This window comes from Hyperolius riggenbachi, chromosome 2, assembly GCF_040937935.1.
Source record: "Hyperolius riggenbachi isolate aHypRig1 chromosome 2, aHypRig1.pri, whole genome shotgun sequence".
NCBI classification, from domain to species: domain Eukaryota; kingdom Metazoa; phylum Chordata; class Amphibia; order Anura; family Hyperoliidae; genus Hyperolius; species Hyperolius riggenbachi.
The window spans coordinates 65604585-65621879 of NC_090647.1; the positions used below are offsets into that span (position 1 = coordinate 65604585).

The 17295-nt window shown below is 48.7% G+C and overlaps 1 protein-coding gene across 2 annotated transcripts in view; it reads left to right on the top strand.

Moving 5' to 3' along the window:
• CFAP300 (cilia and flagella associated protein 300) overlaps positions 1–17295 on the top strand; it is a 130477-nt gene that overhangs the window by 74846 nt on the left and 38336 nt on the right. The window contains exons 6-7 of one of the 2 annotated variants that reach the window (XM_068264941.1): positions 10347–10413; positions 11801–12717. In XM_068264941.1, the coding sequence (XP_068121042.1) occupies positions 10347–10413; positions 11801–11926 (193 nt within the window). In that variant the 3' untranslated portion in view covers positions 11927–12717. Of the gene's footprint in view, positions 1–10346; positions 10414–11800; positions 12718–17295 lie in introns of those variants that run through there. The other variant, XM_068264936.1, reaches the window with a different exon arrangement.

The window sequence follows — 17295 nt, forward strand, 5'->3', positions numbered from 1 at the left end:
ATTGACTTGTTCAATCCCGGCAACAGCTGTTGCAGCAACCGTCCCTAGTCTCAAGTCGGTGCGGTCGTGTGTATGCTAGTCTCTAGCAACTCTTGTGAGTCCGACAGTTCATTGAACCTGCAACAGAAGTTGCTGAGTAACAGTTTCCGCTATGTTGCAGACAGGTTGTTGCCGCGTGTATACAATCGTTGCTTGTATACAACTGTCGTTGCTGGAGACTTTCAACTGTTGCTTGTCTCCATGCAACTGCAGACATCCGTGCCTCATGTGTATGTAGCTTTAATGGCCCATACTCACGAGGGACTTTTGTCGCCTCAACACGCGGCGCGCGCGTGTTGCGGCGACAGGTCGCCCGTGAGTATGGGCCGTCGCACGCGCGCGCGCCCCCGAACTGTCGCCCGTCGCTATGTCGCCATGCGATTGAAACTTTCAATCGCATGGCGACAGTCGCCGCTGCCCCCCCGCCGCAACTGTCGCTAGTCCGCGTGAGTACGCGGACTAGCGGCAGCAACCTCCATTGAGGTTCACAGACCTTCCGGTGAGCTTCCGGCGGGGGGAGGAGGAACGTCAGCGACAGCTTCCGCCTTGCCGCTGGTCCCTCTTCCGCATGTGTACGCGGAGGGACCTGGCGAGAAGCTGTCGCCGGCCTGTCGCCCACACGCTCACGTGTGCTGGCGACAGGCGAGTTTTGCAGCCCGTGAGTACGGGCCATAAGGCCCGTACTCACGGGCTGCAAATGTTGCCTGTCGCCAGCACACGTGAGCGTGTGGGCGACAGGCCGGCGACAGCTTCTCGCCAGGTCCCTCCGCGTACACATGCGGAAGAGGGACCAGCGGCAAGGCGGAAGCTGTCGCTGACGTTCCTCCTCCCCCCACCGGAAGCTCACCGGAAGGTCTGTGAACCTCAATGGAGGTTGCTGTCGCTAGTCCGCGTACTCACGCGGACTAGCGACAGTTGCGGCGGGGGGGCAGCGGCGACTGTCGCCATGCGATTGAAAGTTTCAATCGCATGGCGACATAGCGACGGGCGACAGTTCGGGGGCGCGCGCGCGTGCGACGGCCCATACTCACGGGCGACCTGTCGCCGCAACACGCGCGCGCCGCGTGTTGAGGCGACAAAAGTCCCTCGTGAGTATGGGCCATTAGAATGCGTTCACACTCTCCTTTGTGGACGAGCGCAGCCATACTGCACCTGCATCAGTCTGGTTGTGCCTGCAAGTTAGCATGGAGCCACTTTTGCATGAGTGGCTCTGGGTTTCTGCACAGCACACCGTACTTGTGCAGACGCAGTACGGTCACTTGTACACAGCAGCTTTGGCCAAGCTCATGTAGGCAATGCTGGGGGCCAGGAGGACGTGGGCAGCCTCTGCAGGATCCAGTGGCTTCCCTCTTCTTAGCTAAGTATCTCATTTTTTGCCTTAGGTTTGCTTCGGGTACACTTGTGAGTAAGTACAGTTTCCCATGATGCACCATTGCTGTAGGGGCAAACTCTGGATTTTCAAGGAGTGCATTCCTGAAAAGTCTCCCTCCGCCATGCACAATACAGTATAATAATATGGTAGGACATCATGCTGGGTACACATGATGCAATTTCCCATCCAACTGAAATGATCTGACAATTATTTCCTAATTGTCTGATCTGCACCCAATCGACAATGGGATCGATCAGGAGCAGTTTGGATACAGATAATAATGAGGATAGCCAACATTGGTGATGAATGGGAAAGTGAAGCATTTACACAGCAGGGCACAGGCTGTGCTCATACCTGACTTTATGTTACCCAGAGCTGCTCCATGCTCTGTACACACGCTGCTGCTCCATGCTCTGTACACACGCTGCTGCTCCATGCTCTGTACACACGCTGCTTCTCCATGCTCTGTACACATGCTGCTTCTCCATGCTCTTTACACACATGCTGCTCCATGCTCTGTACACACACTGCTGCTCCATGCTCTGTCCACACGCTGCTGCTCCATGCTCTGTACACATGCTGCTGCTCCATACTCTGTACACATGCTGCTGCTCCATACTCTGTACACACATTGCTGTTCCATACTCTGTACACACACTGCTGCTCCATGCTCTGTACACACACTGCTGCTCTATGCTCTGTACCCACACTGCTGCCCCTTGCTCTGTGCAAATGCTGCTGCTCCATGCTCTGTACACACGCTGCTGCGCCATGCTCTGTACACACACTGCTGCTCCATGCTCTGTACACACGCTGCTGCTCCATGCTCTGTACACACGCTGCTGCTCCATGCTCTGTACACACACTGCTGCTCCATGCTCTGTATGCACTTGCTGCTCCATGCTCTGTATACACTTGCTGCTCCATGCTCTGTACACACGCTGCTGCTCCATGCTCTGTACACACGCTGCTTCTCCAAGATCTTTACACACATTGCTGCTCAATGCTCTGTACACACACTGCTGCTCCATGCTCTGTACACGCTGCTGCTCCATGCTCTGTACACACGCTGCTGTTCCATGCTCTGTACACATGCTGCTTCTCCATACTCTGTACACACATTGCTGCTCTATGCTCTGTACACACACTGCTGCTCCTTGCTCTGTACAAATGCTGCTGCTCCATGCTCTGTACACACGCTGTTGCCCCATGCTCTTTACACACATTTCTGCTCCATGCTCTGTACACACATTGCTGCTCCATACTCTGTACACACACTGCTGCCCAATGCTCTGTATACATGCTGCCGCTCCATGCTCTGTACACATGCTGCTGCTCCATACTCTGTACACACATTGCTGCTCCATACTCTGTACACACACTGCTGCTCCATGCTCTGTACACACACTGCTGCTCCATGCTCTGTACACACATTGCTGCTCCATGCTCTGTACACACTGCTGCTCCATGCTCTGTACACATGCTGCTGCCCCATGCTCTGTACACACATTGCTGCTCCATGCTCTGTACACACACTGCTGCTTAATGCTCTGTATACATGCTGCTGCTCCATGCTCTGTACACACACTGCTGCTTAATGCTCTGTATACATGCTGCTGCTCCATGCTCTGTACACGTGCTGCTGCTCCATACTCTGTACACACATTGCTGCTCCATACTCTGTACACACACTGCTGCTCCATGCTCTGTACACACACTGCTGCTCCATGCTCTGTACACACATTGCTGCTCCATGCTCTGTACACACGCTGCTGCTCCATGCTCTGTACACACTGCTGCTCCATGCTCTGTACACATGCTGCTGCCCCATGCTCTGTACACACTTGCTGCTCCATGCTCTGTACACACGCTGCTGCTCCATGCTCTGTACACACGCTGCTGCTCCATGCTCTGTGCACATGCTACTGCTCCATGCTCTGTACACACATTGCTGCTCCATGCTCTGTACACATGCGGCTGCTCCATGCTCTGTACACACGCTGCTGCTCCATGCTCTGTACACACATTGCTGCTCCATGCTCTGTACACACGCTGCTGCTCCATGCTCTGTACACACTGCTGCTCCATGCTCTGTACACATGCTGCTGCCCCATGCTCTGTACACACTTGCTGCTCCATGCTCTGTACACACGCTGCTGCTCCATGCTCTGTACACACGCTGCTGCTCCATGCTCTGTGCACATGCTACTGCTCCATGCTCTGTACACACATTGCTGCTCCATGCTCTGTACACACGCTGCTGCTCCATGCTCTTTACACGCTGCTGCTCCATGCTCTGTACACACACTGCTGCTCCATCCAAAGTCATCTGTAGCAGGGAAAGAAAGGGGGCAGTGCTGTGAGCTGCAGGACACCTGCAGATATTCTGGTGTCTCAACTTGTGCCTGTCCCTAGACACTGCACCGGCCCTGGTCTGAGGGGGAAATCTGGGCAGCTGTAATCCCCCCCCCCTGCGTTTGCCATGTCCTAAATATGTAAACACTGTGGAAAGTAGATTTAAAACAAAAACTTTTCAGGGCCACAAAAGTGAAATGAGGCAGGGCAACTACATCCTATTTATACATACATTTCACTTATGAAGCACATTTTTGACACAGGTTTGCTTGAAGCACTACAGCCTGTGGGCAATACTTCGGTTATACAATGTTTTGGTACAAAAGAATGTTCTATAAATACCACTGCCTTTCACCACTGGAAAAAATGAATTTTTGCTAAATACACGTGTGACTGCAACAAGCAGGATGGAACAAAAATACTATCAAGTCTGGGAAATCTATATATTCAAGTTTTGTCCAACTGCTTGATTGTCTGACTTGGAAACAACAGCATATGGAAGGAATCATCGCTAATTCATTTTAACAATGCTACTGCTTCTAATAATGTATCCGTAGCCCAGACACAACAACTGACAGCAGGATAAGAGTAAGGGCCCTTTCACACTGGTGAGGTGCGGCATTTTACTGCAGCCTACCGCTAGGGCAATAAACGTCTAGGGGGTAGTTCTTACTGCATGCAGTGCTCTGCACCAGAAGTACCCTGTCTAACTTGAGCGCATACCTACGTTACCGTGCGGCGGACCGAAAGTCATGTAAGTCTGTGGCAAAACTGGTGTTTTTACACTGACCGCTGCAGTTTTACACGTCGCGAATGCGCGAAAGCATATTTAAACAATACGCTTGCGCGCACGTCATCGATCCGCCAACAGGATGTGAGCGTAACTTCCTGCTTGGCCTGCTGCCACATGGAAATTACCGCGTACTAACGGGATAATCCCCAAAGGCCTGTTTTTGCCGGTGCGGCCCCTGGACCGCAGCGCTACAGCCAATATGCAGTGTGAATCGTTCATGCCCGACTGCTGTGTGACCCGCTCACATAGAGAGAGCGGCTCACATAGAGAGATCGGCTCACATAGAGAGAGCGGCTCACATAGAGAGAGCGGCTCACATAGAGAGAGCGGCTCACATAGAGAGAGCGGCTCGCATAGAGAGAGCGGCTCGCATAGAGAGAGTGGCTCATAGAGAGAGCGGCCCACATAGAGAGAGCGGCCCACATAGAGAGAGCGGCTCACATAGAGAGAGCGGCTCACATAGAGAGAGTGGCTCGCATAGAGAGAGCAGCTCGCATAGAGAGAGCAGCTCACATAGAGAGAGTGGCTCATAGTGAGAGCGGCCCACATAGAGAGAGCGGACCACATAGAGAGAGCGGCCCACATAGAGAGAGCGGCTCACATAGAGAGAGCGGCTCACATACAGAGAGTGGCTCATAGAGAGAGTGGCTCATAGAGAGAGCGGCTCACATAGAGAGAGCGGCTCACATAGAGAGAGTGGCTCATAGAGAGAGCTGCTCACATAGAGAGAGCGGCTCACATAGAGAGAGCGGCTCACATAGAGAGAGCGGCCCACATAGAGAGAGCGGCCCACATAGAGAGAGCGGCCTACATAGAGAGAGCGGCCCACATAGAGAGAACTGCCCACATAGAGAGAGCTGCCCACATAGAGAGAGCGGCTCACATAGAGAGAGTGGCTCATAGAGAGAGCGGCCCACATAGAGAGAGCGGCCCACATAGAGAGAGCAGCTCACATAGAGAGAGCGGCCCACATAGAGAGAGCGGCCCACATAGAGAGAGCGGCCCACATACGGAGAGCGGCCCACATACGGAGAGCGGCTCATAGAGAGAGCGGCTCACATAGAGAGAGCGGCTCACATAGAGAGAGCGGCTCATAGAGAGAGCGGACCACATAGAGAGAGACGCTCACATAGAGAGAGCGGCTCACATAGAGAGAGCTGCTCACACAGAGCGGCTCACATAGAGAGAGTGGCTCACATAGAGAGAGCGGATCATAGAGAGAGCGGCCCACATAGAGAGAGCGGCTCACATAAAGAGAGCGGCTCATAGAGAGAGCGGCCCACATAGAGAGAGCGGACCACATAGATAGAGCGGCCCACAGAGAGAGAGCGGCTCACATAGAGAGAGCGGCCCACATAGAGAGAGCGGCTCACATAGAGAGAGTGGCTCATAGAGAGAGCGGCTCACACAGAGAGAGCGGCTCACATAGAGAGAGCGGCCCACATAGAGAGAGCGGCTCACATAGAGAGAGCGGCTCACATAGAGAGAGCGGCTCGCATAGAGAGAGCGGCTCGCATAGAGAGAGTGGCTCATAGAGAGAGCGGCCCACATAGAGAGAGCGGCCCACATAGAGAGAGCGGCCCACATAGAGAGAGCAGCTCACATAGAGAGAGTGGCTCACATAGAGAGAGCGGCCCACATAGAGAGAGCGGCTCGCATAGAGAGAGCAGCTCACATAGAGAGAGTGGCTCATAGAGAGAGCGGCCCACATAGAGAGAGCGGCTCAGAGAGAGCGGCCCACATAGAGAGAGCGGACCACATAGAGAGAGCGGCCCACATAGAGAGAGCGGCTCACATACAGAGAGTGGCTCATAGAGAGAGCGGCTCACATAGAGAGCGGCCCACATAGAGAGAGCGGCTCACATAGAGAGAGTGGCTCACATAGAGAGAGTGGCTCATAGAGAGAGCGGCTCATATAGAGAAAGCGGCCCACATAGAGAGTGCGGCTCACATAGAGAGAGCGGCCCACATAGAGAGAGCGGCTCACATAGGGAGAGCGGCTCATAGAGAGAGCTGCTCACATAGAGAGAGCGGCTCATAGAGAGAGCGGCTCACATCGAGAGAGCGGACCACATAGAGAGAGCCGCTTACATAGAGAGAGCGGTTCACATAGAGAGAGCGGCCCACATAGAGAGAGCGGCCCACATAGAGAGAGCAGCTCACATAGAGAGAGCGGCCCACATAGAGAGAGCGGCCCACATAGAGAGAGCTGCCCACATAGAGAGAGTGGCTCATAGAGAGAGCGGCCCACATAGAGAGAGCAGCTCACATAGAGAGAGCGGACCACATAGAGAGAGCGGTTCACATAGAGAGAGCGGTTCACATAGAGAGAGCGGCTCACATAGAGAGAGCGGCTCACATAGGGAGAGCGGCTCACATAGAGAGAGCGGCTCACATAGGGAGAGCGGCTCATAGAGAGAGCTGCTCACATAGAGAGAGCGGCTCATAGAGAGAGCGGCTCACATCGAGAGAGCGGACCACATAGAGAGAGCCGCTTACATAGAGAGAGCGGTTCACATAGAGAGAGCGGCCCACATAGAGAGAGCGGCCCACATAGAGAGAGCAGCTCACATAGAGAGAGCGGCCCACATAGAGAGAGCGGCCCACATAGAGAGAGCTGCCCACATAGAGAGAGTGGCTCATAGAGAGAGCGGCCCACATAGAGAGAGCAGCTCACATAGAGAGAGCGGACCACATAGAGAGAGCGGTTCACATAGAGAGAGCGGTTCACATAGAGAGAGCGGCTCACATAGAGAGAGCGGCTCACATAGGGAGAGCGGCTCACATAGAGAGAGCGGCTCACATAGGGAGAGCGGCTCATAGAGAGAGCGGCTCACATAGAGAGAGTGGCTCATAGAGAGAGCGGCTCATATAGAGAAAGCGGCCCACATAGAGAGAGCGGCTCACATAGAGAGAGCGGCCCACATAGAGAGAGCGGCTCACAGAGAGAGCGGCTCATAGAGAGAGAGGCTCACATAGAGAGAGCGGCTCATAGAGAGAGCGGCTCACATTGAGAGAGCGGACCACATAGAGAGAGCGGCTGACATAGAGAGAGCGGTTCACATAGAGAGAGCGGTTCACATAGAGAGAGCGGTTCACATAGAGAGAGCGGCTCACATAGAGAGAGCGGCTCACATAGAGAGAGCCGCTCACATAGAGAGAGCCGCTCACATAGAGAGAGCCGCTCACATAGAGAGAGCCGCTCACATAAAGAGAACGGCTCATAGAGAGAGCGGCCCACATAGATAGAGCGGCTCACATAGAGAGAGCGGCCCACATAGAGAGAGCGGCCCACATAGATAGAGCGGCTCACATAGAGAGAGCGGCCCACATAGAGAGAGCGGCTCAAATAGAGAGAGCGGCTCAAATAGAGAGAGCGGCTCATAGAGAGAGTGGCTCACATAGAGAGAGTGGCTCACATAGAGAGAGTGGCTCACATAGAGAGAGTGGCTCACATAGAGAGAGCGGACCACATAGAGAGAGCGGCTCACATAGCACCCTCGGTTACTGCGGAGAGCACTTTTATGTGCTACCTTGGTCACACAGCATCTCAGATTGCAGTCCTTTAATCCTGGGTTACCTGAAACCTATTTATTTATGCTTTGTGAAATTTGCCTTCTCAAAACAGAAGGAAATTTGCAATAATTCAGCTATAAATGAACATTTGTGGTTACCCACAATGCACCTCTACTGAATATGCAAATTATCTCTTTTCGCCCCTGCAAGCCAGGAAAGCACCCAGAACCGCTGGTGTATAGCAAGCCTATAGCTTTAAATATTACACAGCCACATCAACCCCACATGTAGACAGCCTGTTTCGGACTTCAGGTTGTCTACATGTGGGGTTGATGTGGTTGTGTAATATTTAAAGCTATAGGCTTGCTATACACCAGCGGTTCTGGATGCTTGTCTGGCTTACAGGGGAGAAAAGTGATAATTTGCATATTCAGTAGTGGTGCATTGTGGGTAACCACAAATGTTCACTTATAGCTGGATAGTGTACTGGTTAAGTGCAATGCCTTTGACATGGGAGACCAGGGTTCGAATCCTGGCCAGGGTCAGTACCTATTCAGTAAGGAGTTCAAGGCAAGACTCCCTAACACTGCAGGGTGGCCTCCTGAGCGCGTCCCCAGTGACTGCAGCTCTTGAGCTCTTTGAGTCCGACAGGAGAAAAGCACTATACAAATGCTTGGATTATTATTAATTATTGCAAGTTTCCTTCTGTTTTAAGAAAGCAAATTTCACTAAGCATTGCTTATTAGTAGGAAGGCTTTTTGGTCTCTTTTATCCCCCTATACATTCCTAGTGGTTTAGGTCACCCCAAGCTGCTTGTAATCAAACCATAATGCAAAGGCCCTTACCATTTACACGTAACAATAGCATCTGCTAAGTGGCAAGTAGGAAGTATTAGGTGACGCCAGGTAGAAGCCTGTGAGGGCAGTCGGTTATGGAGGTGTGACCTCCTCCAGGCAGTAGTAGTGATTGATTTGTGGACGTGGACATTGGGCTGGTACTGGTCAGTGAGCTCCTCTGTTGGTGTTTTCCTGAAGCACACGTAGGATGAGACAGTCTGACCTCACATAGCTTTGAATGATATATGGCTCCTCACGCATCTACCTGGAGCACCATCCTCATAAGCCTGGACATTCTTCTTTCTTTTTCCCCAGAATTTACCATAAGACTAAATCTCACACGCGGTAACCCGTTCTTCCTGTTGTTTACAACAGCAGGAAACACAGTTTGATTTATGATGCCTGATGATCACAAACTCTGAGGCGGGGTCACAATTGCAACATTCACATACATTTTTTTCTATGTGAAAACGTACATAATGCTGCTCTGTGGAGATTCGAGGTGGAAGTGGAGTAATGTGCGTTTTCTGCTGGGGAAAAATAAAAAAAAACACCTTGGTTGCTTTTTTTGCACACTGCGTGTGATTCCTATTGCTGACTAGTGATGGTCATGTCTAGAAGAACTCATGGAGAAGCATGTGGTTTGTTTGAACAGCTGGTTGATTTGCAAAGCTCTGATTTGCTGTGATCACATCCTGCTTTAGCATGTGATCATAACTAGCAAATCAGAGACTTACATATCTGCCACCTGACCAAACTTGATCACATGCTTCTTCATGAGTTCTCCTAGACGTAAGCATCACTATTTCTGATAGCCACTGAATATGTTGGCGCTTTATAAATAAACTAGGTATTTAGCCCGCACGTTAAAAAACAGCCTTCCTAAGTGCGCCAACGGCCGCCCGCCCTCCTGGCCCAGTCCTCCTGCTGTCCCAACGTCCGCTCCCGTGCTACACATACACAGTAGTGATAACACATGGCCACAGGGACAGGGGACGCAGAGACACAGGGAAATGATTGTATAGGATAATAATAGTCAACTGCTTTCAGCTGGCTGTTCGGCAAGTATGTCAAAAAAAATTGCAAAAAAACACCTTTAGAAAACTGAGGCTGCTTACCACGACCTCAAGTCTGACCCCTGCTTTAACCTTAGTTTGGATGTGCCAGGCGATTTGTGCTCATCAGACATGGTGTGATCTTTCATCACTATACCCCCCCCCCCAGCGATTTGTGCTCATCAGACATGGTGTGTTCTCAATCCCCCCGCTCACACGCACACACTGTTTCGATCTAACTCCACTGAAACATATACTGCATATCCACTGTATAAGCATTGTTCTGGGTTTATACTGTATGTATGTGATATTATTATTAGTATCCACTGCAATGCTCTGATATGATTGATTTATTGTTCTCCTTTGCTTTTGTTTTTCAGTGTTCAAAAGGACCCCGAAACGAAACAGATAAATATCATCTCTTCCATATACAAAGTGCAGGCGTATGTAAGTCCTATTACTGTGCATATTACTATACCATTCTTTGCACGATCGATAGATCTAATTATAAGAAGAAGAAACGACTTTTGTAGTTCCTGATGATTGCTGTAGCAAATTTTTTACAATTGAAGTGTACCCGAGATGACAAATCAGAGTAAAAACAGATACTTGCCTATGACGAGGGAAACCTCGGGATCCTTCAGAGGCCTCCTGTGTCCTCCTCACCCCCACCATTGCCACACATGGACCCCCAAAACATATCTGTCAAGAACTTGTCTGATATTCTTCGTGGTCGAGCTCTACTTATCGCTCGAGCGTGGCCTTACTGTGCCTGCGCGAGTACGCCCGTGCCTGGACATAAAGTCTAGTGTGCAGGTATGAGCACACTTGCACAGGCACAGTAAGGCCCCACTGGTACAGGGCGCGGAGCATGGTTGTCATCTAAAAGGGGGTCCCAGCGAGCAGTGGTGGAGCCGAGGAGGATATGGTGAACCTCTGGAGCCCTCTTCATAGGTAAGTATCTGTTTTCTCTCCAAGGCTTCTCCTTGGGTTCTCTTTAACCAGTTCACCCCCTAACGGACCAGAGCAATTTTCACCTGTCAGTGCTCCTCCCTTTTATTCCCTAATAACTTTATTACTAATTATCACCACAAAATTATCTATACCTCGTTTTTTTGCCACCAATTAGGCTTTCTCTGGGTAGTACATTTTGCTTAAATTTTTTTTATTCTAAGCCCCTATAGTAGTAAAGTAGAAGTAATTTTCCCTCATAAAATATAGATTAAAAAAGCTGAGGTCCCTAAGGCAACTATTTATGTATTTTTTTTTTAAACTGATTTTTTACAAGTTTTTTTTCTTTTTTTTTGGGGGGGGGGGGGGGGGGGTCTTTAATTTTATTAATATTGTTTATGTATTTATGTGCCTGTATGTGTAATTTTACTTTTTGGCCACAAGATGGCGCTAGTGAACACTCTCCCATTATAGGAAGTGTTCACTTTTTTTTTTTCTTACATTTAACTACACTGTGACTGTTTCCTGTTTTATAAATGGACGTGGCCGATGATCGCGGTCACGTCCATTCATTCCAGGCATTGCGATTGGGTAGAGGAACGCTAGGTCCTCTTCCCCAATCACGGAACACGAAGTGCCGATGGGTAGCGGTGGCGGGAGCGAGCGACTTATTAAAACAGGCTCAAACAGGACGTTTTAATATGTCAGTTTTCCATTAGCTGGTTAAAGTCCTTCTCCAACTCCTAGTGGTGATTCTGTTTTATTTACAGTACCTTACATTTTTAGATGTTTGAATAATGGGCTGGTTACTATTGTGTTTTATACCTGTTTTATACCCATGTAACAAGCTGATTGACATAGCTTTGGTATGTGTACACCACAGGATGAAAATGGGATGTGCTATCCATCGCCCCGCCCTCATGAGCAGACATTTGCCTATCTGATTGTGGATCCGCTGAAGCGTCACGTCAGTGTGCTCTACCATTGTTTTGGTGGGGGGATCTTCTGAAGCCAGATCTGCAATATCAGATATTATCAGATATCTGGGGATTCCTTAGTGCTGGAACTGAAATATCTCTGTTATCGATAGATAGGTCTGTCATCCTGCAACCCAGCTTCAGTTTTCACTTTTTTTTTCTGTTATTTATTCTTTTGGGACTGTTTTTCAGTATTAGACATTCAGAGTTGTTTGGTTATAATAGCATTACAGTGGCACAGTCATTAACCACTTGAGGACCATAGTGTTAAACCCCCCTAAAGACTAGGCCTTTTTTTGTAAAATAGGCCACTGCAGCTTTAAGGCCAAGCTGCAAGGCTGCACAACACAGCGCACAAGTGATTTCCCCCCCCCCCTTTTCTCCCCACCAACAGTGCTTTCTGTTGGTGGGGTCTGATTGCACCCCAGGTGTTTTTTTTTCTTTTTTAAATAAATGTATTTGGTTTTTTTCTTAATTACCCACTTCACCACTGAGGGGTTTTACCCCTTGAGCAACAGAGCAATTTTCACCTTTCAGCGCTCCTTCCATTAGTTCGCCTATAACTTTATCATTACTTATCACAATGAAATGAACTATATCTTGTTTTTTTCACCACCAATTAGGCTTTCTTTAGGTGGGACATTATGCCAAGAATTATTTTATTCTAAATGTGTTTTAATGGGAAAATAGGAAAATATGTGGGAAAAAAAATATTATTTTTCAGTTTTCGGCCTTTATAGTTTTTAAATAATGCATGCTACTGTAATTAAAACCCATGAAATGTATTTGCCCATTTGTCCCGGTAATAAAACCGTTTAAATTATGTCCCTATCACAATGTTTGGCGCCAATATTTTATTTGGAAATAAAGGTGCATTTTTTTCAGTTTTGCGTCCATCCCTAATTACAAGCCCATAGTTTATAAAGTAACAGTGTTATACCCTCTTGACATAAATATTTAAAAAGTTCAGTCCCTAAGGTAACTATTTATGTATTTTTTTAATTGTATTTTTTTTTTATTACAAAAAAAAAAAAATTTGGGGAGTGTGGGAGGTAATGAGTTAATTTTTAATGTATAATTAATGTATTTGTATATGAAAAATGCTTTAGGGTGTAGATTTACTATTTGGCCACAAGATGGCCACCGTGAGTTTTTGTTTATGCGACCTGCAAGCGTACAGGAAGTACGCTTGCAGGAAGTTCAGGGAGGCTGGGCAACTTTTTTTTTCACAATGATCGCGCTGCTTCTCGTAGAAGCAGCTGATCATTCCGGGGGCTTAGATCAACGAACGGGAAAGGTTTTTCCCGTTCATTGATCTCCGGGCGAGCGGGCGGTGGCGTGCACGAGCGCGGGGGCGCGTGGACGAGCGAGCGGGAGCGCGGTCAGCGTCGTCAGGTACGGATTTCTCCGTCCCTTGGTGGTAACAGGGTGGAAAAAGAGACAGAAAAATCCGTACCGCTGGGAGTAAAGTGGTTAAAATTGTGTATTTTTTTTTTTATTATTCCCGCAGTAGCCACTCCCACCCTCCCCCTGCCAGCCTATCACTGTGATCGGCTGTCATAGGCTTCAGCCTATGACAGCCTATCACTTCTGGGCCAATGGAGGGGAACAGCCGTATCACACGGCTGTCCCCAGTACAGCACTGCACCAGATCACAGCGCTGTACAAGCTAACAGTCTCCCGAGCTCGGAGACTGAAGGCGGAGCTCAGCTCCGCCCACCAAGCAGGAGATGCGCGCGCAGCCTGCACGCTATCTCCTGCAAAACAGAGGCCCAGGACTTTACGCCACGATCTCCAGTGAAAATTAGGTTAGGGTGACAGACAAGTCTGACAGCTGTTTAGCCTCTGACGAAGCGCATCTAGCGCAAAACAACTGTCAGGCTTGACTGTCACGCGCACCGCTTATGCCACTGTATCTGCCCAGGTTGCAATAAAGGGCGTTTTAGGTAAGCTGTGCCTTGCTATTCCTCTATACTCCCTACTGAATGGATCAATATTTGAGAGCACGCTACCTTATGCCACCTGCCTGCACCTTCACAGGCTCCCGGCTGCACCTAGTGCCAATATCTCTCTTCCAGATTTGAATCTTGACCAACATGGAGTGTGTTTGTCATCCCCATGTCTAGATTAACTCTGGGCTCTCTGGTTTCTACCCTAATCTCAAAATCATAGGGGGTAGTCACACTGCTCACTGCCTCCTGCCTTTCCCAACTGGCCATAGATTATGGCAGAGGCAGGGCCGGATTTAACATAAGGCACTGTAGACACTTGCCTATAGGCACCTGATGGTGGAAAGGCGGCTCACTCCACTACCTGAGCGCATCTCTCACTCCTTCCCTAGGCAGAGTCCTGATGAGAGTGTAAATGAGAGGTTACTCGCCCTGCTTGAGAGATCTCCCTTCAGTCAGGGGCACTTCTAGCTACCTAATACTTGGGGGCACCACCAGCTACTTAATACTGAGGGTACTTCTGGCTACCTAATATTGAGTAGCACCTGTTGCTACCAATGACGGGCAAGGGAAGTAAGGGAGAAGTGGCAGCTGAGACAGTCAGCACATTTTCGGTGCAGTTCAGCGGGGGTTTGTAGGTCCTTGGAGGGTGAAGTCTAGGGTGCCAGGACATCTGTGCCTATAGGCTCCTGTGAGGTTAATCCAGGCCTGGGCAGAGGCATTCAACTGTTGTAGGGCCATTAGATTCTGAGCACCTATGAGGCACAGTTAAAGAGGCCCTGTAGTGACATATAGTAGAATGCAGTAAATTATTCGGGATACCTACTTTTACAGTAATTTTCAATATCTATATATTGCTGTATATTGATATGAAGCCCCACCCTCCCCAGGGAGGATTAGCCTAGGCTGTTTAGATATGCAGAATTCTTACCGCAATGCATTTTGGGAGACCAGGTATAATTTATACTGGCTTTGGAATTTTCAGGAACAAACATTCCGCGGAGATCACCTGCCAGTTGTTAAGATGCTCCTGCCAGAGTTTAAATCAAGGAAAGGAAATATTTTACAATGAGCAAACACTGACTAAATAATTTATAACGTTATACTGTAATGATTGTTGTTATCATCACTCTTATTGCAGTAGCCATAGTATATGGTGTAACCAGATTTTGAGTTTCATTATGAAAAGAAGAATACAACTGTAAAATCATTTTTGTGAAATATATCATATTTTTACGATAACAATAACATTAATTTATATAGTGCTTTTCTCCCATAGGACTCAAAGCGCTTAGGCTCTCTCAGATTCAGTAGTTGGCAGTAGGATGAAGTATTCACACAACAAAAATTACCGTATATTTCTGCAAATACCAAACTGAACAGGGGGGTTTTCAGTCTGGATTTAAACACGTCCAGAGATGGAGCTGTCCTGATCTGCTGAGGTAAGGAGTTCCAAAACGTAGGGGCAGCATGACAGAAGGCTCTGGGACCAAAAGTTTCCAGGTGGACTCTAGGTATGACTAGATTATTACAACCTGTGGATCTGAGATGGCAGGGGTGCTACGCAGCTGTATTATTTCTTTTATCTACCCAGGGCCCAGATTATGTAGTGATTTAAATGTCAGTAGGGCAATCTTCAATAGGATCCTCCATTGTTTAGGTAGCCAGTGGCGGGAGTGCAGGACTGGCGTTATGTGGCAGTGACGGGGTTGGTTGGTTAATAGCCTGGCAGCAGTATTCCGTATTAGCTACATACGTACACGTGTACACACACGTACGCTATCAACAAACACGCACACATACTATACACAAACATACACTATAGACACACATGCATTGTACAGTACGTAGTCATGTGACACTTTTTTAAAGTTGAACATCGATTACAGAGACAAAAAAAACCTTCAAGTTTGTTGTGCACCCATCTGGCATATTTGATTTTTTACAGCTTAGCGATTTGTTTGGCATTAAAAGAACAGTTCTATTTTAAAGAGGAGCTTTAACCCAGGGCTGCATTTCATCCCAATCAGTAGCAGATACCCCCTTTTCCCATGAGAAATCTTTACATTCTCTCAAACAGATCATCAGTGACTTATGTATGGTCGATATCGTGGTGAAACCCCTCCCACAGTGTGAAACGGCTGTTTCCAACTGCCAAGCAAGCAGCATCACCCTCTGTGCATAGATACGTATAAAGAAAAGCCTATCACATTGTTAGTGGGTGTGTTTATAGATAAGGGCAGTTTGTGCAGTCCGTTTTTTTTTTTCTTGTCTGCCAGCAGTAAAGATGATGACCTGCAGGCTCACGGTACATCATACAACAGGAAGGAATGACATGGCGAATAGCAATCTTTTCTTGATCTGTCTTCTATTTTTTAACTTCTCACTTTGCAACGTATTAGTTTATTTTCCCCCCCCTACGACTATCTTTCAGTTAAGTTCCTCTTAAAGCGGTATAAAACCCTGACATAATATTCACTAAAAACATGTTTACCTACTTTTTATATGCCCTACGGCAGTGGTTCCCAACCTTTTCCAGGTCTTGACACATCACGACAAACATTCAGATATCCGTGACACGTCACATCATGCCAAACATTCAGACATACATGACACATCCCGTATGATAGAAAAGAGGGGCTCAGTAACAATCTGATGATGCTACAGGCACAATGAGGGGCTCAGTGACAATCTGCTGGTGCTGCAGGCACAATGAGGGGCTCAATAACAATCTGCTGGTGCTGCAGGCACAATGAGGGGCTCAGTAACAATCTGCTGATGCTGCAGGCACAATGAGGGGCTCAGTAACAATCTGCTGGTGCTGCAGGCACAATGAGGGGCTCAGTAACAATCTGCTGGTGCTGCAGGCACAATGAGGGGCTCAGTAACAATCTGCTGATGCTGCAGGCACAATGAGGGGCTCAGTAACAATGTGCTGATGCTGCAGGCACAATAAGGGGCTCAGTGACAATATGCTGATGCTGCAGGCACAATGAGGGGCTCAGCAACAATCTGCTGGTGCTGCAGGCACAATGAGGGGCTCAGTGACAATCTGCTGATGCTGCAGGCACAATGATGGGCTCAGTGACAATCTGCTGATGCTGCAGGCACAATGAGGGGCTCAGTAACAATCTGCTGGTGCTGCAGGCACAATGAGGGGCTCAGTAACAATGTGCTGATGCTGCAGGCACAATAAGGGGCTCAGTGACAATATGCTGATGCTGCAGGCACAATGAGGGGCTCAGCAACTATCTGCTGGTGCTGCAGGGACAATGATGGGCTCAGTGACAATCTGCTGGTGCTGCAGGCACAATGAGGGGCTCAGCGACAATCTGCTGATGCTGCAGGCACAATGAGGGGCTCAGTGACAATCTGCTGATGCTGCAGGCACAATGAGGGGCTCAGTGACAATCTGCTGATGCTGCAGGCACAATGAGGGGCTCAGTAACAAT